The 25924-nt window shown below is 37.6% G+C and overlaps 1 protein-coding gene across 1 annotated transcript; it reads left to right on the forward strand.

The window, feature by feature from the left end:
• Positions 1-12: 12 nt before the first annotated feature.
• On the forward strand, positions 13-25924 carry ehmt2 (euchromatic histone-lysine N-methyltransferase 2). The gene is made up of 28 exons (XM_030147496.1): positions 13-46; positions 3122-3191; positions 3365-3517; positions 3658-3884; positions 4008-4062; positions 4868-4950; positions 5092-5196; positions 5293-5361; positions 6258-6378; positions 7238-7324; positions 7494-7630; positions 9267-9410; positions 9500-9822; positions 11179-11412; positions 12282-12364; positions 12562-12668; positions 12869-12991; positions 13081-13182; positions 13449-13553; positions 15259-15413; positions 15521-15688; positions 16815-16959; positions 17073-17150; positions 19405-19520; positions 19716-19802; positions 19897-19975; positions 21174-21349; positions 25268-25924. The coding sequence occupies exons 1-28, from the start codon at positions 20-22 to the stop codon at positions 25446-25448; spliced, it is 3540 nt and encodes a 1179-aa protein (XP_030003356.1). The 5' UTR covers positions 13-19; the 3' UTR covers positions 25449-25924.

Genomic DNA, 25924 nt, shown 5'->3' on the forward strand with positions numbered 1-25924 from the left:
TCTGTGGTAATTTGGAAACATGTCGGCATCTGAGACGACGACAAAGGTAGCAAACTCACATCAACATCATTCCGTATTATGTGGAAATAAATGACTATTTAACATTTTAAAAACCTCTTAGCCTAACGAGCGAAAGTATGACACCTAATATGCAGTCTGTTACACTACAAACAATCGTTTTCTATCGTTTTAGTAGCTTTTTTGCATGCAAGCCGAGGTGTACTGCTAGCAACGTTAGCCTGTAACAGTTTTAACAAAAACAGTGTGGCAGTGTTATTGGTATTTTTTTTTTTTGCTAATTTTAACAATTCGTTCCTTCGCGTTGACAGTACTGTATAGCTCCCACCCTACAGAACGGTTGTGCCATTTTATTCTAAACCATTCGTTCAATCCTGATTAATTTTCACCGCTAATATTTTGAAATCAAATATTATACATATGACATTACGAAAGAACTACCAACAAAAAGGGAGTCTTTCAGCAGTAACCGCATGAAAAACAGCCCCATATTAAGTCATTCATTAGGGCCCAATGTTGGCTGAAGGATCTACTCAGATTCGACCAAAGGCATGAATGAGTTGATTGACCGATGGCGGCACCTGACGTAAGTCCAGAGGAGGTCTGCCATTGGTTGAAAGGTTTATTTTGGAGACGAAAGGCGGAAATTGTACACGTAGATACAACAAATGTATCCTTGAATACGACAGTTATCAACAACGGCTATAAGCATGTAGTAGCTTGTTTGTAACATTAAACTTCCAGCTGTGTATGTGGTCCGCGGTGGAAGACACATTCAGATCTTTTTCAGATACTTTTTTGTTGATCAAACCTTACTTAATTAAAAGTATGTGAGTATTATCAGTCATAATTATCGGCTAAAATTTGCTTAGAGGTCTTATTTCTGTCTTTGTGCATAAGAAATCAATATAAGTGAATCCCCAAAGGAACTTTGTATTGGTAAATGCAAGTTATGCAAATTTACAGGATTTCATTTCTGTTGAAACATGTTGATGGTCATATGAACTATGTTTTCAGCTTAAAAATGTCCAATTTCATCACAATTAATGCTATATTTTCATGTCACAAATGGCCAAGTTATGTTTTCACTGAATTTACCTGAAAAACAAATATTCTATTCTTTTAGACTCTTTTAGACTTAAACTTTTCCCCAGTTTTTCTTACCAGATTCTATCCTACATATCACATGTTTTATTTTTACAGGTTACAATATGGAGTATGGTGCTGATCCATCCTGCTTATGTTACACCAATACATACATTAAGAATGTCACACGTCACTTTTTAAATCAACAGTTTTCTAATAAGCCTTTTTATAAAGAAATAACAATTCTATATTGTTATTTACTCTTTAGTATGATGGTAAACTATACAATAAATAATTCTGATCGTAGTTTTTGCACAGGGATCATTAGTGTAAACGGTGACATGGCTGCTGAGCATCAGTATGATGGGATCCGTAACAACCATGTCACATCCGTCCACTGCCACATTTTGTGTTTTTGTGTCAGCTGTTATTGTTTTAGATCCACAATACTAACATTTATGAATAAGCGGAGACTTAGCAATAGTAAGTCTAATAACTAGACTATTATTATTATTATTAGTTTATTACTAATAAAGTACTGGTTCTGACCAGAGCATCATGGGTAATGTCACGTCCGTCCACCATCAAAAGTTTTCACATACACGTGCTATTCAAAATCCAATATTTCTGAAAATATAGCTTCCACTGTCAAATAATATCAGTAGTCTGTGCACAAATGTATTAGCATTATTTCAACACACTTCTATGCATTTCTTACAATTTTTTTTTTTTTTGACAAAAACAGCCACTCATTTGACACCCTAAGTAAATTTTAGCTATTATGGAAAGTAAAAGTAGTCATTGTCATGCATTGTGTTTCCCTATAGTGTTATGTTACATGTTTTTTAAATTCATTTTACAGCTGCATTAATGTGTGTTTTATTTCACTGTTGTGTTTTATCAAGGTTGAGCTCATTTTAACTGCTTTGTATACAAGCAATAGAGCTGTAAAATTAAATGAAGCACACTTTCAGGTTGTGCAATTACAGTCATGGAAAACAGACAGAAAAGAAAACACGGAATGCCTAAAAGCACTGTTTTTGGCAGTACAATGCCATAGATATTGATATAAGAACTGAAGTGATTTTGGTTATTATCAAAAAAAAAAAACATGGAAAATGGATAGATATCAGCTCTGAAATTAAACTCTTTTGAGCTATTTTTGTTGTCATCATTATATTTGTCCAAAGAAATGAACCTTTAGTTGTACCAGGTAATAAAATGAACAAGAAACTGAAGAAAACAAGGGGTGGTCTAATAATTTATTCTGCAACTATATAATTGCAAAACTCAGCAATTTATAGGTCCAGTATATGTAAAGAGAAATACTGTGAAAAACATTCAAAACTGAAGTTCCACCATTTCTGTGTGTTGGAAAAAGTCCACATTTGACAGTGACCTGTTACCAATTTTTCATAATAATCACAATATTAATTTTTCACCTTATCTTACAGTCTTGACTGTTAGGTTGTCCACTCAGCAGTCCATCATACTCAATAAAATCATTTGTCTCTAGGGTAGTGAGCCTTAATGGGCTCAGAGAAACAGGCCTGTTTCCAACTATGTGACAGTGTATTTTCCTGATTAAAATGTCATGTGAAAAGAAACTAAAGCTAATAGACAAATGAGGTGGGAAACAGTAACAGAACTAAATTCTGAACTTAAATGCTGAGTGGGTACATTCTTCCACTGTATGTGATGACTGGATGTTAAAATAGCAATGGATTTCCTCTCATGAATTACAAATCCCTACTGTTTCTGTGACATGTTTAGTGACTAACTGTTTTGGTTAGTGGTTGTGACATCCTAAACTAAAACATGAAACCTTCAAAGTAGTATTTTAGTTTGTGACGCAACCACAAAACTGTGACAACCCTAGTATTTCCCCATCCCTGTGGTTGCTTTAAATGCAATGTGTAACTAGATTTAACACCCTGTTGAATAGTCTATTCTTTTATGATATGTAATTATATGTGTTGTCTTTTTTTTTTTTTTTTTCATTTAATTTATCTGCCAGGACCTTCTTGAAGGAAATGACTCACAAACACAAAGGGATTCGATTGCTGGACCAAGTCATGTTGAGGAAGGTAAGTTTGCAGTTAGTCTGTCATTTGAGTTCAGATCATTGATAATAATAGACAAGATTTGAAATATGCCACTGCTTAACTTCTGTGAATTTCAGGTATTCAGGGTGTTTGATATTTCACTTTATCTCAGTGTTATTTTATAGAACTCAGTGAGATCTCTTCATTTTTCCTAGATAAAACTTCCACTACAGTTGCTTCTGTGAAGAAGACAGATTCCATGGGTAGTATGTTCGTGTCCCAGCAGCCTGTGAAAGATAGTAATAGAGCAAGGGAAGAGAGTGAGAAATGGTCGCCCACCTCATCCCCACCACACCGACCTGCGGGAGGTAAGTTTCTTTAGTTTTTATTTCTCTTTGCTTTTTACATCCAATCCTTTTTCTTTCAGAGCTCTTTACACATAATACTTTTGTTCCTAACTTGAAAACCTTTCACGGATTTTATTTAAAATCTTTGACCACTCTTACAGGACATGCAGCTAAGTCCCTTTCATCAACATCTTCGTCTCCATCTACATCTTCATCCCCTGGCCGAGCAAAGATGACTGTTTCTGGGCCCAGCAGCAGTAAATCGGTCCTGCCACCCGCACCTTCATCTTCCTCCTCTGCCATGGCTTCCTATTCTCCTTCTGTGTCTCCGTCTCCTCCAAAGATCCACAGGGCTCGAAAAACCATGAACAGACCCTTTCCAATGCAGGTGAGCGTAAGATTTAGGATTCTCATTTAGCATTGAATGGCGTAACAACATATTAATTTTGAATCCATTTTGCAGCAAATACGCAGTTTGTTTTCCAATGGTTTTTGGTTTGTTTTTACATAGATGAGCCACATTGAGTTACCTTTGACTCCTTCAGAAGCCTCCGACTCTGAAACTGGTTAGTGACTGTTCACTTCTGTAAATGAATGTACAGTACTTATTTATGTTATCTAAAAATAAAACATAAAGCACATAAAACACCAATAACCAATGCACTATAGTGGAATCATGGATGCTAAGAATAAATGTAACTGTAAATTGTTAAGGGAAATTATTTGTGCTTGATGCTTATTTCTTGTTCAATTCTGTAAGTTTGTATTTCTTTAATATCTTGTAGCATATAAAGGTATAAGAGCAACTTTCAACCAGCACATTTTCTATCTGTGTGGTGCTTGCAAATATATCTGGTAGACTCCAGTTCATTTCTAGCACCTGTATTTCATTATATTTATGCCTAATTCATCAAAGAAATGCCATTATCAAAATCATGATTTTGGCCCCAACAAAGGGAAATTACATGGGCATATGATGTGTATGGATTCTATGTTTGCTAAAGAAAACAAGGATAAGAAGAACAAAAAAGGCTTGAAACCATATGTGCCATAGAAAATACAAAGTCCGTGGCTGAGAGCAAGTGACATTTTGTGAAACAACAAAGGCACAGTGTTTTTTATGTAGATGTTTTTTGTATACATGCATAAAGAAGCTGAGAGGGATTTATTTTTCTTTGAGAATTTGATCAAGATAATAATTTCAGACTAATAAATTGCCAAATTAGACAGATATCTACTTTTTTTGGGGTATCGATATAGTAATACAAGTCAAAATGCTCCACCTGTTTGGAATATTAATGTTTCAGCCTTTCTTTTGGAGTTGTTTTTCCATCGCTTTATCATTATGAAAGTATACACTTTTCTTAACAGCTGCTAAAAGAAGAAAACTTGGACATCCATCAGACAGTCTTCTTGAGAAATTTGAGAATGTTCCAGACAACTGTCAAACTGTGGTAAAACTGAAAAATAGAGTAACACGATGCACGTCATTGTCCTCACTGATGGATTACTCCTGCATATTGGCCTCAATACATGTATTTAGATACTAGGACTGATGGTTTCTTCAACTTCTTGTATCTTTATTCCATATAAAGGCAAATAAGATTTCTACACCTTCACCAGTGAAAAGCAGCAACTGTGAGGAGGAAGTGGCCAAGAAAATTTCAATTTCCAGTCCATCCATACACAATTCAGATAAGGTGGGGGAACATGTTTTACAAGATCAACACTATACTTTTGTAAATGACGTATTATTGTCTGATATGTTTGTTTTTATCTCTTTTGCTCATTCATAGTTTGAAAATGGGGGAGAACTGAAGAAGAATACTAAGGAAAAAGAGGGGTCAGCGAATATGCCAGATTATGTGAGTGATTCGATTTTAATGGCTTACTTCTTTCACATTATAGTTTTAGCTGTGTCTTACCTGTTATTTTGTCTTGTAACTCTTCACTCACATTGTATATGTGCTTGTAAGAAACTCTAAAACTTCTATCATTAAAATACTGAAGTAGATACAATGCACAAGTTCTGTGTCTTAAAGGAGTGATATTTTAGTGTTTTTAAATGGAATTATTCATTTTAAAACATTTTCCTGTGGTCTATATATAGTGTAAATGCTATGTTTGGGTCTGAATTCTTCATTATTTAAACTCTACAGGCCCATCTTCAACCCTATTTCTGAGTAATGACACCAGAAAGGTCATTTTGAGCGCTGGCCCTTTAAATGCAGATGAGGCACTTCACAACCTACCTCCTCCAGGTTGTCAGCTGTGCTGCTCTGGCCCATTCAACCAACAACTGAACATTTTGGGGAAATGGCTCAAAGTTTCAACATATTTTCAGTTTTTACTACAACTGCTGCTGCTGACAGTTAATTATGTCGTACTCTGAGAAATGTTCGTCGGAAGTCTTGACCTTATATTTGCAAATGTTGTGGCATAACTAGTTATAGACATAACAAACTAAGCAGGAATTAAAACTGGTTGTAGAAATCCACTGGATTTTTGTCAAAATGAATATAAAGATAGCTTAGCAGCATCTGGAGGGTTCAAATTCAAACTTTATGAACTATTAGGGTCCCCAAATACACAAATAAATGAACCAAAGACTAATAAAAGTGGGTTTAGCAAAATATGACCCTTTTAAAAGAGTTACTTTACAACAGTAGTGATTTCTCAGTTCAGTTAATACACACATAGTTAAAAAAAGGACAGTATCGAATTAAACATTTTGACATTCATGCAAGTTTGTCCCTTTCAGAGTTCAGAGTCTGAAATGCAGCGGGCCATCCAGAGTAAAAATGAAAATGAGGAATTGTCGTGGACGCCGTCAGACCCGGACAAAGAACGAGACACAGTTGATGTGGTGGAGACAGCAGCAGGTGGATTACAATGCTTCCATAAGCACTATGTTCCACATTATTCATTCTCATTCTCATTATTCATTCTCATTCTCATTATTCATTCTCTTTTTTTTGTATAACCCATAAAGACCCAGTACTACTTTTGCAGCAGTTCCCAAATGAATTTTTCTCTCTATTTAACCTTTCTTAAGTGATTTATCACCATTTGTTACAATATTATTCTCTGTATTTAGCATTTCTTCAATAAAAATCAGGTATTTTCCCATATTTAATTTACAGATCATGCAGATGTTCATAAAAGCTCAGATTAAAGTTAATTGTCATAATATCAGAAACAGACAAAAAGGAAGACAAAGTAACTGTTTCAGCAAATATATCATTAACTGAACGTAAAACAAATGTCTCCATCCACTGTTATTGATCCAACTCCATGAGTTTTACTTGTGAATCAATGTTGGAGGAGATGACGGTGTTTCCATGGTAACTACGGAGCCTCCAAACGTCCAAATGGGTCATATCTGATGACCATGAAAAATGACAAACTGTATTTTACACCAATTATTTACATGGATTGATAGGATTAGTGGATCAGAAGTTATTAAACGTTGTATATTGGTAGATGATTTTGGTTGCTAGTGGTTGTTTGGGTCTTTATGGGATAATTAGACAAACTAATAGATGACTACACACCTCAACACCACATTTTTATATATTAGATGTGTTTTGCCTGTGATCAGTCAATTTGAACTGAATGTATTTTTCCCTCCTAAGTGTCAAGGAGATATTTATTCAAATCACTAGAAGCTAATTTTCAATATTTTCTTGCTTGTTTTTATCCTGTTTTATCCTTTTAAATTGTCACTGGTTCTGTCCTCAGGAGGAGGATCTAGCGAGTACACAGAGGTTCCCTTGGGTGCTCTAGACATCGCTGCTGCAGACAGTCTGACACTGTCTCCTCATCACGGTAGGTTGATGACAGATACATGTGGCCACAGTCAGAAATCTAATGCCAGGATGTGACTACAGGATTTGGTTTAGTTTAACCCATACTGGCTATGCACACTTGTGGAGTTTTATAGGTTTGCACATGAGCAGTTTGTGCCATCAATAACTTGAAAAACAATGTTCTGTAGAAGGAAGCGATGCCGGCGACACAGAGCGGCTGGAGGAGCTGCCTCTGTGCAGCTGCAGGATGGAGGCTCCCCGTGTCGACAGCACCAGCCACCGCATCAACAGACAATGCATGGCCACTGAAAGCATCAATGGAGAGGTTTGTCCATATTGGATTTTTAATAAAAATGTAATCTTTGCAGGTTAATTAATGTGTTTCAACTTTAAAGTGTTTTGAGATTGAACACGGCATAAATTCTTGATGCCCCTGTTTATATTAAAATCATTTGCTCTTAGTCGTAGTATTCCATCACCACATATGTAGTATTAACATGTCTGCTCCCTCTACCTTGTTTGTTTTATTTTGTGTGTGTATGTGTGTGTGTGCTGGTTATATTTTTAAGTGTGAATCTTTCCAAATGAACAGAACAAGATGCATCTGGCATTGGTATCCATGAGAGTCTGATAACAACTTACTTGACACTGTGAAATTAAAGGTCAGGTTCGGGCATTAAACTCTTGATTGAACTAAACAATTGGGGTTCAGTTAAAGACAAAATTCATCAAATTACACTCAGGGCTTTCCACTCAATCTCGCTCACTGACTGCTGCTTGTTTACTTGCACTCAATTTCCCTAAATCCACGAGGGTACGTCCCTTCTAGCCAGCAGTGACTACTCCCCATAGGTTCTGCCCCTACCCATAATACTTAATAAAAAGATCCAGTGTGGTGTATTGGTCTTTTTTTTTTTTTACTGACTTTGCACCTGCAAATTGTATATAAGTAATATAGCAAGCACAATTAATGTCGTAAGCTAGTACAGATATACTTTAAAGCAATTTCAACAGGTCTTAAATATTGATTGATATTAGTGCGTAGTTCAAGGTAGGTGATGAATTTGAAACCATTTGCACTTTATTTAAAAAATATGCAAACTTAAGGTACAAATAGGTTAGAGTCACATGGGAAAACTTAAGCTGTTTTAAAAGAAACAAGTGTTCAGAGAACACAAACCTCTGCCAAGCACCATGAACGGTGTGCATGTGTGGATCGACTATTTCTTTTTAAATTAAACAGTTTCAAGGTTGTTCCATACAGCAGAAAAAGTTGAAGCTTGGTACCAGTCATGTGTATGTCAAATTATATTAAACTCCAATCAATATTTGTTGAGTTATAATGAAAAATGTGTGGTAAATGGGATTTTCAATGTTAAATGTAAATGTCCACAGAGTCCACATTCCACAGTGGATGTGGATAATTTTGTGCCAGATACAAGATATTGTTATAAGCTACGGGTGGATCAAATTGGAGGCTAATCGGAGTCGTTTTGAATTTTTTATGAATTTTCGAAAATTGCTCATTGATGAAAGATAGGAAAATTGTAGATTTTGTGATCTTGCTGTGACCTTGAACTTTGGCCTACTTGGCCCAAAATTTAATGGGTTCGTCCCAGGGCCTAGGCTTATCTGTGGGTAAAATTTGGTAAAGATGGTTGTAATAGTTTTCCCGTAAAGTTGCTAACAAACAAACAAACAAACAAAGCAAAGTGATCACAATACCTCCTGGCAGAGGTAAAAAGAAAAAAAACACCAAATGCCTGCTTTCATCCAAGATTGTTCTGTATTCAAATCAGGACCATGACCATAGCAAGGCCCCAGTGTATTAAGATGTGAAATAGCTCTTAAATTATATTCATATTGCTTTTCAAGTCTTATATTTAACTTGTTGAAACCTGCAACAATCCTTACAGTTCCATAATAAAACATAAAAGTTGTGCCTTCCCTTTCCCATCCAGCTGAGGGCCTGTACCAATCGGACCCTAAAGGCAGAGACGATGCGTCCCTCCAGCCGGGTTCCCCTCATGGTCCTTTGTGACATCCATCGGTCACACATGGTCAAACACCACTGCTGCCCTGGATGTGGATACTTCTGCTTAGCGGTGAGGGTTCAGACTAGTACAATCATTCATGTATTTTTCATATATCAATCTACTTTTTTGCTTCATAATGGTTCTTTCTTCTCTTTCAGGGCACATTTTTAGAGTGCTGCCCCGACCAGCGTATCGCTCACAGATTCCACCGCGGTTGTGTGACGGTGCTCGGCAGTGGGCGGAGCAGGGCAAACGGGGGAGGTATGCTTTTCTGCCCCCACTGCGGTGAAGACGCCTCAGAGGCCCAGGAGGTCACCATCCCGTCTTTCAGCTCAGTTACAGCCTCCGCGACCACCGTTGTCACCATGTCGGCATCCTCCACCACCACTCCATCCCTGCCTCCATCTGCGCCCTCCGCACCCTCGCTCACAGCCTCCACAGGTGGGACGAAGGACGGGAAGATGCCTGAAAGACCTGTCAGGTGAGACTAAACGGAAACATCTGCCAAATACAACATACTTTTATCAGTTGTCCTTTCCTGGTTTTAATTGAGTTTTAATGTATTAGAATCGTCTTTTATCTCCTGTTGCTGAGTTTTATGCACTGAACAGTTATCTCAAAACCTGATGATTTTGGGGCTTTTCTGTTTTGTTTTTGTGAAGAAATTGACAAGCAATTTACACAGGCTGCATTATTACCGTAATTCCCAGACTATTGAGCGCACCTCAATATAAGCTGCACACTGCAATCTCCAACGTTTCACCATCGATTCATTGATGCCAAGCTTACATGCAGCAGCTCTATTTCCTTCTTCAACAGCCAGATCGATCGCCTTTAAAGCTGCCTCATATGCAGCTCTTCACGTGTTTTCCATGATGAGGGTGTGTGCATGACACGCAAAATGATTGATCTGGAGAATTTAGTGTGAGTGAGTTTGATTTAAGGTGGATTAGCTGCATCATTGTTTCAGCCGCAGGGTTCAAAGCGTGTGAAAACAGTAGCGGCTTATAGTCCGGAAATTACGGTAAATCACTGAGCCCGTTTACATGACCATACAAATCTGACAAATGGGAGTAATCAGATAACTGTAATAATCAGATCTGATGCGTTTACAAGCACTTCAGAAATGCGATAATTGAAAAACCCTGGTTTGGACATTTCAGTCCATTATCAGATTTCTTTCGGAGTACGTACATAGTGATAGTAAACTCAATCATCCTATTATTGTCTTCAGCTCATGTTTGACTATGTCACTTCCGTTTACTACAAATATATTTTTTTAGTGAGCATCATAAAGAGAAGTTAATACTATTATTTATTTGTTTTGTTGTTGTTGTTTTTTGTATGATTTTGCCTTGTTTTCTTTTGTTTAATAGGTTTGTTGGTTTGTTGTGTAATTTTGGTTTTTGTATTGTGTTTGTGTGGGTTTTTTATGTCAAAGTATAATTTATGTAAATGTATAAATAAAGAATATTAATTAATTAATTAATTAATTAAAACTGACACAAAATTCTGTTCTTATAGCCCACACATATGAGAAGAAGTGATAAAAAAAAAATGCATTTTTTTTTTTACACATGCACAGGTGACAAAGAACAAAATAAATCAGATTAACAGGTGTACTTGGAAGACAACATTGCAGTATTGGGAGAAATGTGGTTCTCTGTGATTTCTCTTAATCAGATTACTGCTGTCATCTGATAAAGCATATCATATTGTGCTGTTGACATGACCACTTGAATAATGTGATAACTCCAGAAATCGTATAATGATTGGAGTATTAGTGTGCATGTAAATGGACTCACTGACTGTAAAAAATCATACCATCCTCTTCCAGCGCTCGGATGCGGAGTCACGGTTTGATAACGTTGGCGGTGGAGCAGCAGCAGCCCCCACAGTCGGTCGCCTCAGCTGCCACTGCGGCCGCTGTCCCACCAGCAGAAGAGGGAGTGGACAGTGTCGGGCCGTCTCTGTGTATGCCCAATGGAAAACCCATCAGCCCCAGTGCACTTCCTCCTGGGCCCAGCAGGGCAGCGCTTCAGAAGGCCATTCTGACACAGGACACAGAGAGGTGGGTTTTTGGATTAAGATGTTTTTGTATTTTCAGACAACACCAGTTAAAATGAGTGAATCAGGGTCTTAAACGTTGAGACATGTGAGAGTGTATTTTAAAGCTTCATTAGGCAGAAATCAAGGGGTTAAACAGCAGACTTTGTGGTTTTGGTAAATGAAAAAAATGAAAAGCATGTTGTTATTAACTGTGTATTGGCAAGCTTCTCTGCCCCTCTCCCATATGCACTTGTAATATACCACTAGCAATATTTCAGTGAACTAGATCTAGTTTAGTGAGCTTTAGTTTATTCTTTAGTATTATTTTCCCCATGAAGTTTTTGTTTACACAGTCTTAAACGCCAACAAAATCATCATTTCCATTTATGTCACAGTGTCAAGTTTGAATAACTGGGTGTTCTTCCTTATATGGTTTACATGTACTGTTGAACAGTTTTTTAGCCTTATAACATTAGTGGCAAAAAGTAATTGTAATTTCTTTCATTCTTGCACACTTATTATGTATATTTCTTTAATTATGATATTGATAATATATTGTCTTGTACATACTGTAAAAATTGCTGTTCTAATTTTGTGTCTTAATAGGGTTTTTTACATGTACATATGTTTTTCTTTTTCTCTATTGTATTGATAATATCTCTCGTGCTACTTTTTATTACACTTGAATGGAGCAACTGTAAGACCCAATAATTTCCCCCTTGGATTAATAAAGTATTCTAATTGTGATAAAATGACAAAAGAACAATATTACACTGACTGTAATTATATCTATGATGCTTAGTCTTCTTAGAATTTCATGATCATGACAACATATTATAATATTTGATTGCATATTGTTGTGTTGGTATATATTTATTTTCTTATTTTCAGGAGGAAAAAACTGCGTTTCCACCCCCGCCAGCTGTACCCCGCTGCCAAACAAGGTGAAGTGCAGAGAGTTCTTCTAATGCTCAGTGAGTATCCATTATAACTAAATCATATAATGAAGTATATCGTTTCCACATTGGGTTTAACCACATCTTAAAAACTGTGTAGAGGGAATGTTTTTTTGAGAAGGGTTGATCCTTTGCACATTTCTCTTCACCACTAACCTCAGGATTATAGCTTGGTTGTTTACTGAAACAGTGTTTTCTTTGTATTTGTGTCCCAGTGGAGGGTATAGATCCCACATACCAGCCTGACTCTCAGAACCGACGTTCTGCTCTCCACGCTGCAGCTCAGAGAGGTCTACTGGAAGTTTGCTACATGTTGGTGCAGGTACTGAGATTAAGAATATCACTAGAATCCTTTTCTCTCTTATGACCAGGTTAAATAGATTGAGTAATGTTGTAGGTAGCAAAAAATAAAATGGGTTTCTTTCCCTACCATGCTTCATATGTGTACTTATCTTTGGCTTTTACCATAATTCTTCGTCTTTTTCTTGCTTTTTAAGAATACATTTCATTTCATACTTACAGGCTGGAGCTCAACTCGACGCCCAGGACAAAGAAATGAGAACCCCTCTTTTAGAAGCCATTATCAATAATCACTTGGAAGTGGCTCGATATCTGGTGCAGAGTGGAGCCTGTGTCTATCATGTTGTGAGTGTACCTAACGTAATAATGTAAGGGTTTTTTTGTAATGAGGGTTCCAGTTCACTTCAGTCTCTTTCTGCCTTTTTTTTTCTCAGGAGGAGGATGGATACACTGGCCTCCATCATGCAGCGAAACTGGGAAACCTGGAAATAGTGACCTTGCTCCTGGAGACTGGGCAGGTTGATGTAAACGCACAGGTAAAAAAAAGAACTGTCAACAAAGAAACTTTTTGTACATAATTACCATAATTTACTTTTGCTTGTTTTTCTCATTTGTTGTTTTATTGCTGCAAAAAGTCTCTTCTTTCAAGTAATTCTGTCTTCATTGTAACACAATAGAAAATAATGAGTACAGTATAGTACAGACTTACATATATTACACAAATGAATAAAACTAAATGCAAGTATACATTAAATGACAACAAAAAGCTTAAATTTTGATTCTTCTTCTTGGTTTATCTCAGGACAGCGGTGGCTGGACGCCGATCATCTGGGCTGCAGAGCACAAACATGTTGATGTGATCAAAGCTTTGCTGAACAGAGGAGCCAATGTCACTGTTAAAGACAAGGTAAGTGTTTTTTAAGCAAGAAATTAAAGCTGCAGTATGTAGGATTGTGGCCAAAACTGGTACTGCAATTACATTCAAAATACTGTAGAACGTGGTATCCTCTCCTCCTCCCCCCAGGCTAGGGGTTGCCAGATCCCGCATGAGCATCCACTACTAGCGTTTCCTCTAATCCTTGCCACCACACCATAAATTTCATACAAAAAAATCATCACCAGACTTACTCTACATAAGTCTAATATATAACAGGCCAGAACAAACGTCCTGCACAGTCAAATGAAAATTTGCGAAGATTCAGGAGCTCTAACCCCCCCACCACCACCACCGAACCACGGACGCCGAACTACCGACACCCCCCCCCACACACACACACACACACACACTTTCCGGACTACTGATCCCCCCCACACACACCGAACCACAGACGCCAAACTACCAACCGAACCCCCCGACCGAACCACAGACACCAAGCTACCGACCCCCCCCCCCCCCCCCGCTAAATGAACAGGTCACTTCCACAGAAAACACTGAACTGCAAGGAGCTACCATGGCAAGAGACAAGTCCTACACTGGTACCTGGTCTGTTCACCAGTCCCGGACCGGCAGTCTCTTCACCGGGGCCAGAAGAAGAGACTGCTGCCCGGCCCCAGAAGAAGAGACTGCTGCCCGGCCCCGGAAGAAGGGACCAGGTGAAGAGGCCGCGACCCCGGCTCTGAGTGGCTCTTACTGGTGGTCAGACTAAGGCAGAGCCGGCGTCGCTCTTCAAATCCTTCTTCTCTTTCAGCCGTCTCCATGTTTCTAAATCATCTCCTATACATCTCCTTGTTTTATTTCTCACTTTGTCACGATGTATTTGGGAATAATAAGAGTCCTTTTAGGTTTAATAACGTCAGACATTTGTGATCAGAAATGTTCCAGCTGCAGCCCACGGGGATCTGGCAACCTGGATGCTGAAAGGCTTCTGACTCTGTGATTAGCAGACAGGTGATGGGCAGGGCATCAGACCAAAACACACAATGTCAACATAAACATCATTTCAGGGCTGACACTGAGCTTTTCAACTGCACATATTCTGGCTGGACTACTACTGTCAGTGAGATCAGAATTTGAAATGAACATGATTCCTTAATGTCTGGTGACAGTCAAGGCAATTTTACAATTACTTAGAACATAATTCCTACATACTGCAGCTTTAACAGGGAATTGCTCAAAATATTGTCAACAAGAGATATCTAAGTTGATCCAAAGGTCTGGAACTAATTAGGGGTCTGGCTTTGTGTGGAAAAAACACAAAGCTTCTGTTTGTATATTTTTGTTTTAGTTCATTCAGTTAAATGTTACAGGGTCAAGGAATATTAATATGAACATTTCTGTGAATGTGCCAGTTTATCCAAATGGCCAGTTTTCAACTACAGTCATTTGGCAGGTGGAAACGTAAAAACAGGAACACCAATACTGTACATATAAAAGTGCACTCTTCATGAGAACACATAAAATACTTGGAAACGAGGTTAACAATACAGGAAACATAAGCCAGTTTCAGCTTTTCTCTTGTAAGATGATGACTGGAAACACAAAAAACAAATGTTTGGCTTTTAAAATTAGAAATTGGTAGAATCTTAGTTTGTCTTGTCGTCCGTATTGACAGACACATATTGGTAAATGGTTGATTCATGTAGTTAAACACTGTGCCTTTGTGTTCGTACAGGAGCTGAATGTGTGTCTCCACTGGGCGGCATATGCAGGGAATGTGGACATAGCGGAGTTGGTGTTGAACGCCGGCTGCTCCCTCTCATCAGTGAACATGCATGGAGACACCCCACTTCACATCGCTGCCAGAGAGGGCTACTTAGAATGTGTTGTGTGAGTCGGACTCAGGCTTTATCCTCCTTTCATCCAGAAGTAACACATTTGCTGTGGTTTAAACTGAAGCAGTGTTTGTAATACTTTATGTGGACTTACTCCTGCAGGTTGTTCCTCTCCAGAGGTGCAGATATCGACATTATGAACAGAGAAGGCGACACTCCCCTCTCCCTCGCACGAGCCGACACACCGGTGTGGGTCTCACTCCAGATCAACAGGAAGCTACGAAGAGGGATTACTAATCGAATGCTTCGGACCGAGAGAATCATCTGCAGGTACGGACTTCTTCTTGGCCCATGTATCGTTGGCTTTTCCTCTCAAAACTGGGCATTAAAAAAAAAAACAAAGAGGAATGGTGATTTCATTCAATGTAAAAAATTGTATTTCTTTATTGGATTTTTTTGGTACAGAGAACAGTTCTCATTCCAGTGATTACATTTTAACAGGAGTTAAACATTCAGCAGGCTGTGGCCTGATGGAAGGGCACACAATTCTTTTGTGACTGTTCAAAATTATTGAAATACTGACAGGACACTTAAAATGAAATAAAACAATGTTTAGATATAGAATTACACCTTGAGCCACCCACCATATATATACTTTGAATATTACCAAAAGGATTTAAGTGTAACAATCAGACAATACTATAGAGAGTCCTGTTTTAATCACAGTGAAGATGATCAGTTTGCTGTCTGAGGCCACGGTCCCCACACTGAGTCAATGGAAGGGGAAGGTTAAGGAGGTTTACTGCATGGAAAGTGTAACTGCAAGCTAGCAACTTAAAACAGATGTGTACATAACAAAATGGGCCCCAATTAACTTATATATTATACTCGATGATATTTATGAGACAGAATTTATTCAATGTTTTTCTTTGTCTTTGAAAGAGACAGAAATAACTTGCTGTTGTGTAAATAAGATCAGCAACATAAGGCCATTTAGTTTGTTCAATAAACGGACAAGGTAAAACATGTTCTGTAGGAAAGGTATCTTACAATGACTTCTGTTGGGGATCTGGCACAACATATGAAATTAAATTAAAGTAATTGAACTTAATTCATGGGGGGGGGTGTACACCCCAAATATAGTGGTAGAGCAAACACTGAAGTTGAAGTTGTATGTAGACACATTAGGGTTGTAAACACCCATGGACTTATCATGAGCTTCTGCACACCTGTGCTGTGTGTCTGGACTGAAACAAATGATTGTTTCATTGTATGACTATATGAAATGATTTTTATTTGATTTTTTTGTTAAAACAAAAAGTAGGTATTCATTTCTGAAAAGGAAATCCAGAACCAAAACATTCTCCACACAGACCTAATTTCCTTCTTGTTGTTTTCAGTTTCTTCTGATCTTTAATTTATTGATTTACCCTCTGAATATGTTTTCTCTCTACAGTGACATTGCACAGGGCTATGAGAATGTGCCCATCCCTTGTGTGAATTCAGTGGACGATGAAGGTTGTCCTTCTGACTACAAATATGTCTCAGAGAACTGTGAAACATCAGCAATGAACATAGACCGCAACATTACACATTTACAGGTAAAATATAAACTGTCCCTTTATAGCAACTTTTTGTAACACAGACACACAGTTACACAGTTTTATCCACCATGAAAAATATGTCTCATTGTTTTCAATTTTCTTTTCCTCAGCACTGTAGCTGCACAGACGACTGCTCATCTAGTAACTGCCTCTGTGGACAGCTCAGTATCCGTTGCTGGTATGACAAGGTAACTTTGTTAGAAGCCACATCCTTTAACTTATCAGTTCAGCTCATCTGTATGATGCAGGGTTTCAGCAGACCAGCTTGGAAGTGTTCAAGTGTTTAAAAGAGTCAGAATGCACCCTGCTATTGTGTCACATCGTGGTTTATGGCATTTCCAGTCATGACAAAAAAAAACAAACGTTAAAATTTTTTCCGTTCCTTTTACTTTGATCACACATGGGTACATAGTAGCTCAACAACATTTGGGTTAAGAACATAACATGTACTTGGTTGGAAACCTGCTGAATATGAAGTTTAATGTAGTGTCATTTGAAGGCAGTGCAGTCACATGGACAGTCAGAAAAACACAAAGTTAACAGAAAACACCAGATACCATTTACCAAATGCCATTCAGTTTCTTAAAAAGCATGAACTCCTGCAACTCTGTTTATTTTCATGCCATCAACAAAAAGGGATTTTTTTCTCCATCATATCCTTTATTATTTTATGCCAGTATGGATGTGGAATGGATCTTGAATTGCTTTCATCATAGTCTTAAATTGAACTTCCCGAGCCCCTCAATCACACTCTTGTTGAAGAAATAAACATTTACAGTACAGGCCAAAAGTTTGGACACACCTTCTCATTCTTCGCATTTTCTTTATTTTCATGACTATTTACATTGTAGATTCTCACTGAAGGCATCAAAACTATGAATGAACACATGTGGAATTATGTACTTAACAAAAAAGTGTGAAATAACTGAAAACATCTCTTATATTTTAGTTTCTTCAAAGTAGCCACCCTTAGCTCTGATGACTGTTTTGCACACTCTTGGCATTCTCTTGATGAGCATCAAGAGGTAGTCACCTGAAATGGTTTTCACTTCATAGCTGTGCCTTGTCAGGGTTACTTAGTGGAATTTCTTGCCTTATTGATGGGGTTGGGACCATCAGTTGTGTTGTGCAGAAGTCAGGTTGATGCACAGCTGACAGCCCTATTGGACAACTGTTAGAATACATATTATGGCGAGAACCAATCAGCTAAGTAAAGACAAACGAGTGGCCGTCATTACTTTAAGAAATGAAGGTCAGTCAGTCTAGAAAATTTCAAAAACTTTGAATGTGTCCCCAAGTGCAGTCGCAAAAACCATCAAGCGCTCCAACGAAACTGGCTCACATGAGGACCGCCCCAGGAAAGGAAGACCAAGAGTCACCTCTGATGCTGAAGATAAGTTCATCTGAGTCACCAGCCTCAGAAATCGCAAATTAACAGCAGCTCAGATTAGAGACCAGATGAAACCACACAGAGCTCTAGCAGCAGACACATCTCTACAACAACTGTTAAGAGGAGACTGCGTGAATCAGGCCTTCATGGTCAAATAGCTGCTAGGAAACCACTGCTCAGGAGAGGCAACAAACACAAGAGATTTATTTGGGCCAAGAAACCCAAGGAATGGACATTAGACCAGTGGAAATCTGTGCTTTGGTCTGATGAGTCCAAATTTGAGATCTTTGGATCCAACCGCCGTGTCTTTGTGCGACGCAGAAAAGGTGAACGGATGGATGCTACATGCCTGGTTCCCACCGTGAAGCATGGAGGGGGAGGTGTGATGGTGTGGGGGTGCTTTGCTGGTGACGCTGTTGGGGATTTATTCCAGATTGAAGGCAACCTGAATCAGCATGGCTACCACAGCATCCTGAAGTGACATGCCATCCCATCCGGTTTGCGTTTAGTTGGACCATCATTTATGTTTCAACAGGACAATGACCCCAAACACACCTCCAGGCTGTGTGAGGGATATTTGACCAAGAAGGAGAGTGATGGAGTGCTGCGCCAGATGACCTGGCCTCCACAGTCACCGGACCTGAACCCGATCGAGATGGTTTGGGGTGAGCTGGACCGCAGAGTGAAGGCAAAAGGGCCAACAAGTGCTAAGCATCTCTGGGAACTTCTTCAAGACTGTTAGGAAACCATTTCAGGTGACTACCTCTGGAAGCTCATCAAGAGAATGCCAAGAGTGTGCAAAACAGTCATCAGAGCTAAGGGTGGCTACTTTGAAGAGACTAGAATATAAGAGATGTTTTCAGTTATTTCACACTTTTTTGTTAAGTACATAATTCCACATGTGTTCATTCATAGTTTTGATGCCTTCAGTGAGAATCTACAATGAAAATAGTCATGAAAATAAAGAAAATGCGAAGAATGAGAAGGTGTGTCCAAACTTTTGGCCTGTACTGTATATAACAAAAAAACAATGTACTTTTTTATGTTACCAGGACCAGCGGCTGCTGCAGGAGTTCAATAAAATTGAACCTCCACTTATATTTGAATGCAACATGGCATGTTCCTGCTACAGAACGTGTAAGAACCGGGTCGTGCAGGCAGGAATCAAGTAAGAGCCAACTCATGTATATTTAACAAATGCATGTATCTGCAACTAAAGGAACCTGTCTGTGTAACTTTGCTTTTTTCATCTTCATATAGGTTGTAACTTTTGCTAGAAATCAAAATACCTGCTTTGTTTATTGATAATATTTCTTCACTTTTTCTCATCAATACAACATGCCTCATTCTGTCTCGTTATCAGGGTTCGTCTTCAGCTCTACAGGACAGAGAAGATGGGTTGGGGTGTTCGAGCTTTGCAGGACATTCCCCAGGGAAGCTTTATCTGCGAGTAAGACCGGCCTGTCCAAAGTTCACAAAACACCTTTTGTTCTATGCATGTGTCAGAGATTTAATAGTGAAGTTTAACGTCTGTTTGTGCACAGATATGTGGGAGAGCTGATCTCTGATGCAGAAGCAGATGTTAGAGAAGACGACTCATATCTGTTTGACCTGGACAACAAGGTAAAATTTTTAAAATAAGTTAGGCAGCTAGTAATTACAGAAAATAAATATAACATAAAAGCACCAGAAAATGTGAACAAATCTTATGTTAAACATAAAACATGAAACAATACATTCTCTACACAGGCTGTACACAGTGATATGCATGCACGCTTAAATATTAAATAATAAAAATCTACTTTGAGATACAAACCAACACCATTCATGGTTTTGCACTTGGTGGATTTGTCAAGAGATTATGGAAATTGAAAATGAAAAAAAAAAAAGCAATTTGGGATCAATTATTTTGTGCTTTTTACATTACCTGTTTCATTTTCTAATTGATTTACAGTTCTTATAGCATGAAAATTTGATCAAGTTGTTTTTATGTGTCCCCTCTTCTACACACAGTAGGTCAGTGTTTTTCAACCTTGGGGTCGCCTGGAATTCAAAGGGGGTCGCCTGAAATTTCTAGTAATTGATAAAAAAAAAAAAATAATAACTTACCAATAATAAAAAGTATATGGTGAGTTGAGAGAGACAATCACAATACATAAAAGACATGACAAACTCTGAACCTGAAACTGCAGCACTGTGGTTCTGTTTATCTGTCAAATCTTCATTGTGGTCAGTTTCAGATGCTGCAGCTCTTTCATAATTCATAGTTTGAGTTATTGTTTGTTCAGTATTAATTGTCAGCCTTGTAAATCCAAGCTGGACTGACTGTACATATCCTGACCAAGGAAAATCAAATTCTCACTTTGTGCAGTAATCTACACCTGGCTTTTCTGCCTCCGTCCATAATAATATACATGATATAGATTAAATGCCATCTAAAATTAATGTTTATTTACGACATAGTATAGCAAACTATTACATGATCAAAAACTAATTAATTTTAGCAAAAAAAGTGTCCGTTTTGAATGTCTGGGGTCGCCAGAAATTTGTGACATTAAAATGGCATCACGAGCCAAAAAAGGTTGGGAACCACTGCAGTAGGTATTGTATGAACCGATGGGAGAACAATACAGTATATAGCAGTTTGACTTTACACAATGTTAAGACAAAGTAACATGTCTGATGTGTGCATTCAGCAATATGTACTTTGTCAGGGCAGCATAAGCTGTAAAGACAAATTATGTGAGTTTCAGCATTAGTCATAGCTGAAGCTGTGGAACCCTGATCTAATCATTTGACCCCTATCTTTTTTCCTTCTCAGGATGGGGAGGTGTATTGCATCGATGCTCGTTACTATGGCAACATCAGCCGCTTTATCAATCACCTGTGCGACCCCAACCTCATCCCAGTGCGTGTCTTCATGTTGCACCAGGACCTGAGGTTTCCCCGCATTGCCTTCTTCAGCTCCAGAGACATCCTGAGTGGACAAGAGCTGGGGTCAGACTTCACTCCATCTTCTTTATTTCTCATTAAATTCCAGGTTCACCTCAACATTGAAGCTTTTTCCAGAGTCATTTCACACCACTTCAAGCATATGAAAAACTAAGTTCACTAGACCTAAAGTTCTACTTAGAATGGTTTTCGTTTGGCCCTTGAAGCTAAATTTCATCATCAGTATGTTTAATGTCGTAAATCTTGAATTTGAAACCTGAAGATTAATTTGCAGGATGTATTCATGAAAATAATTGTTGCTGAAATCAAATTAGAAAAACAGATTTTTTTCAAGTGAAGAGTCTTGATTTTCAGCAAGACAGTGAAAACTAGTGGAGATCATGTCTGGAAGTTATTTGGTAAAACATAAAAGATGAAATCTCATAATCATTTTTACAGTAAATTTTCCACAAGATGGATTATTAGAATTTATTTGTGTCGTTTTTGTAATAAAGTGAAAGAAATAATTGAAGATTTAAAAAAAAAAAAAATTAAAGTGCTGTATCACACCATCATCATTACTGATTTTATTCTGTCAGTAAAATTACCTTCTGTTCCTTTATTCCATATGTAGATGTTTGTGCCACATTGACTTGCAGGTTTTCTATCTGTGTGTGATGTATATTCAGCCTGTTTGTCACTGACTTCAGGAAATTTGCAAAACACAGCTTGTAACAGCTCGGTTTATTGCACATTAGATGTTGTCATCTTGCTCCATGTGTCGTGCAACTTAAATGCAGAAGTAAAATAGTGGAGTAGATCTTTAAGATTTTGCAAGGTCATATCAGGGTTTGTTTTTTTTTTTTTTCCAAGGAAGCCCATGAAATGAACAAGGAAATTAAACTGTGCATTAGTGTGCACCTAATTTGGTCTGTTTTGCAGTGATATTGCAGTTTACCCATCCGAATACACACAGCATTTAGAATTAGTATTTAGTACATTAGGAGTGGTGAGTTTGCATTCAGTGTGTTGATCAGCTCCAGATCATCATCAGTACTTTAGTCAAGGTCTCTGATGGAGAATTAACCTGTATGTACCTGGTTTTAATGACAGATGACCTGGAGGAAACCCATGTGGCACAGAAAGAACAGGCAAACTCAACACAGAAGGGCTCTAGACTAGGGGTGTCTAACATACGGTCTGCAGGCCAAAACCGGTCCCCCGAAGTGTCCACTCCGGCCCTTGGGATGAATTTGTGAAAAGCAAAAATTACACTGAAAATATTAACTGTGGAGGGTGTCAAAGTCATTTTAGGTCAGGGGACACACTTAGCCCAATTCAATCTCAAGTGGGTTGAACTAGTAAATAATAACATAATAGCCTTTAAAAAATAATGACAACTCCATTTTTTTCTGTTTGTTTTAGTTAAAAAAAAGTATGCTTACATGAAAATGTTTACATTTACAAACTATCCTTTTTAAAATATGTGAGTAACCTGAATAACCTAAGAAATTATGAGGAATTTTGATAATATTATGCTTGTAGCTAAATGTTTTGTTCCTTTGTAGATGTATGTACATGTGTAAATGATAAGCTGATGCATAATATTGTTAAAATTGCACTTATTTTTCCTAATAAATCTCAAGTTGTTTATGTTATTCACATTTTTTTAAAGGATAGCTTGTAGAAACATTTTCATTATGTAATTTTACTTTTTTCGCTCTAAAACAGAAAAGTTTGGACGTTATTTATAGGTTATTACGTTATTATTTTACTGGTTCAGCCCACCTGAGATCATATTGGTTTGTACAGTTGCGGAAAAAATTATTAGACCATCAAAAGTCTTGAAACCCTCTAGAAATAAAAAGAAAATGCATTGTTACAAAGCGGAAACTAGGGCTGAAAAGTTGGCCTTTTTTTAAATCTTGTCACGTGGTTCTAATATAATGATCTTATGATTATGATGCATTGCTGTACCTACCTAAAACATGCACAGAAGTAAAATGCAATATACACATTAATGCAACTGTAATATTAATCAAGATCATTATATGCAGTCATGGAAAAAATTATTAGACCATTGAAAACAATGGTTATGCAATCAAGTACTAACTCCTGTGTGTGTCATGTGACTAAAACAGACAGAAAAGAAAACATGGAATGCCTAAAACAGTGGTTCTCAAACTGTGGGGCGGGCCCCCTAGGGGAGGCGCAAAGGCTTGCCGGGGGGGCATGGGATCACTCTTGGGTGTTTTTTTTTTTCTTCAGGTTAGAACACGGGTGTCAAACATGTGGCCCGGGGGCCAAATCTGGCCCGCCAAAGGGTCCAGTCCGGCTCATGGGATGAATTTGTGAAATGCAAAAATTACACTAAGATATTAACAGTCCTTTTAGTTCAGGTTCCACATTCAGACCAATTCAATCTCAAGTGGGCAGGACCAGTAAAATACTATCATAATAACATAAAAATAATGACAACTCCAAATGTTTCTCTTTGTAAATGTAAATATTTTCATGTATTTACACTAAAACAAAGTATAATTTTGCAAAAAAATGTGAATAACCTGAAATGTCTTAAGAGAAGCAAGTACAATTTTAACAATATACTGCCTGTTATTCAATGTTTTTGTGTATTTTTAGATCCACTGTGATCTGTAAGTTATAATGTACATGTGTAAATGATAAGCTGAGACAAAATATTGTTAAAATTACACTTATTTTTTCAGTTTGTTCATGTTATTCACATCTTTTGAAAGGATAGTTTGTAGATGTAAACCTGTTCATAATGTAAATTAACTTTTTTTTGCTCTAAAACATAGAGAAAAGTTTGGAGTTGACATTATTTATATATTATTATGTTATTATTTTACTGGTTCGGCCCATTTCAGATCAAATTTAGCTGAATGTGGCCCGTGAGCTAAAATGAGTTTGACACCCCTGGGTTAGAACATGTATCAGGTGGAACTAATGTTTTAGCGTTGGAGCACCCTGGACTCATTTTAGGGAGGTACAACAACAAATCTACTGCCATGGTGATCTGTCACTGGACTAGACAAAGAGTTTAGGTTTGGAGAGCAGACAAAGACTGGACTGGAAAAGACAAATGTGCAATGTTTCTGTTTTTGCACAGTTTGTACAGTTTGTGTTTTAATGTTCTGAGATGTGCAACGGAAACAGGCTCATTGCAGCCACTGATATTGTTAAAATGTTCATCTTTGTTACCAAAATTTGTTTGTTCTAAAAAAAAAAAGTAACTTTATTGTCATAGTTGTAAGATAATTACAAATTTACTTTTTTGTTTTTTTTTTTAACATTGTGTCAGGGAGCAGTCTGGTTGTGTTTATTTATATTGTTCAAGCAAAAATCTAAGTTATTTTTAATTTGAACACAAAAATATTCAAGGAAAAGCAAAAAGTATTGTTACAATATTGATGTTTCTTTCAATAAAAGTTATAATTGCACCACTGTTACAATGGTGTTAGTGTTGAGGGGGGCCTGGAGATTTTTTATCCTCCAAAGGGGGGCCTGACAGAAGAAGACTGAGAACCACTGGCCTAAAAGCACTGTTTTTGTCAGTACAATGCCATAGATATTGATGTAAGAACTGAAGTGATTTTGGTTATTATCAAAAAAACATGGAAAATGGATAGATATCAGCTCTTAAGCTAAACTCTGAGCTATTTTTGTTATTATCATTATATTTGTCCAAATAAAAATACCTTTAGTTATACCAGGCATTAAAATGAACAAGAAATTGAAGAAAACAAGGGTGGTCTAATAATTTTTTCTGCAATTGTATGTGGCCCCAGTACTATAATGAGTTTGACACCACTGTTCTAGACCGACAGACCGGAGCCTCTTTTTGTCTTGTTTTAGTTTGTCTTCACTCTAATGATAACAAAACTTCCTCATTTTATCTTTATCTGTATCCCTTTAAATAAGGACCGTTCAAAACCTCATATTTGCTCTTGTGTGTTTGTTTAGGTTCGACTACGGAGACCGCTTTTGGGACATTAAGAGCAAGTATTTCACCTGTCAGTGCGGATCAGAAAAATGCAAACACTCGGCTGAGGCCATCGCTTTGGAGCAGAGCCGACTGGCCCGACTGGAGGCCTGCCCCGAGTCGGCCATTGACTGCGGGATGACCATGATAGGAAACTCTTAGAACACTTCATACATCAGTTTTACACGCACAATAGTAAAAGAGACAAAACCGTGAGGATTAACTGCATTTCACTCTGTGTTTTTTGACGTATGGTGCTGTTTTTTTTGTTCTTTTTTTTTTTTTACATCAAAACTTGATTTCCTGCCACTCAACACTCACTATAAAGGATCAGGCCTTAATATACTTTTAATCTGTGTGGTATTACAGAAAGTAGCAGGTGTTGGAACTCATACAGTTACTGTATTCAACATATATGGTTGCTTTGCCAGATGAAATTAGTGCATCGGATCCTTTATCATGATGCATTTTAACACATAATGGGTCGACCTCAACCCATATAGGACTCACTAAGGACCTGTGGGATAGCATTTGATGATTGTGTTAGTTTTATTTTGTTATTTTTTTATACATATTGTTTTCCTTTATTATGTATAGTGTAATAAATTAGCTCATGAGTTGATCTTTGGGCTCTTGTA

Source organism: Sphaeramia orbicularis, chromosome 11 (genome assembly GCF_902148855.1).
Source record: "Sphaeramia orbicularis chromosome 11, fSphaOr1.1, whole genome shotgun sequence".
Classification (NCBI taxonomy): domain Eukaryota; kingdom Metazoa; phylum Chordata; class Actinopteri; order Kurtiformes; family Apogonidae; genus Sphaeramia; species Sphaeramia orbicularis.

Excerpts from the sequence above, each read along its gene's own strand:
- ehmt2 (XM_030147496.1), top strand. The coding sequence starts at position 20 with ATGTCGGCATCTGAGACGACGACAAAG. Across the intron at positions 4,063-4,867 it reads AGCCTCCGACTCTGAAACTG|CTGCTAAAAGAAGAAAACTT; the intron begins GTTAGTGACTGT and ends TTTTCTTAACAG. Across the intron at positions 16,960-17,072 it reads GCAACATTACACATTTACAG|CACTGTAGCTGCACAGACGA; the intron begins GTAAAATATAAA and ends TCTTTTCCTCAG.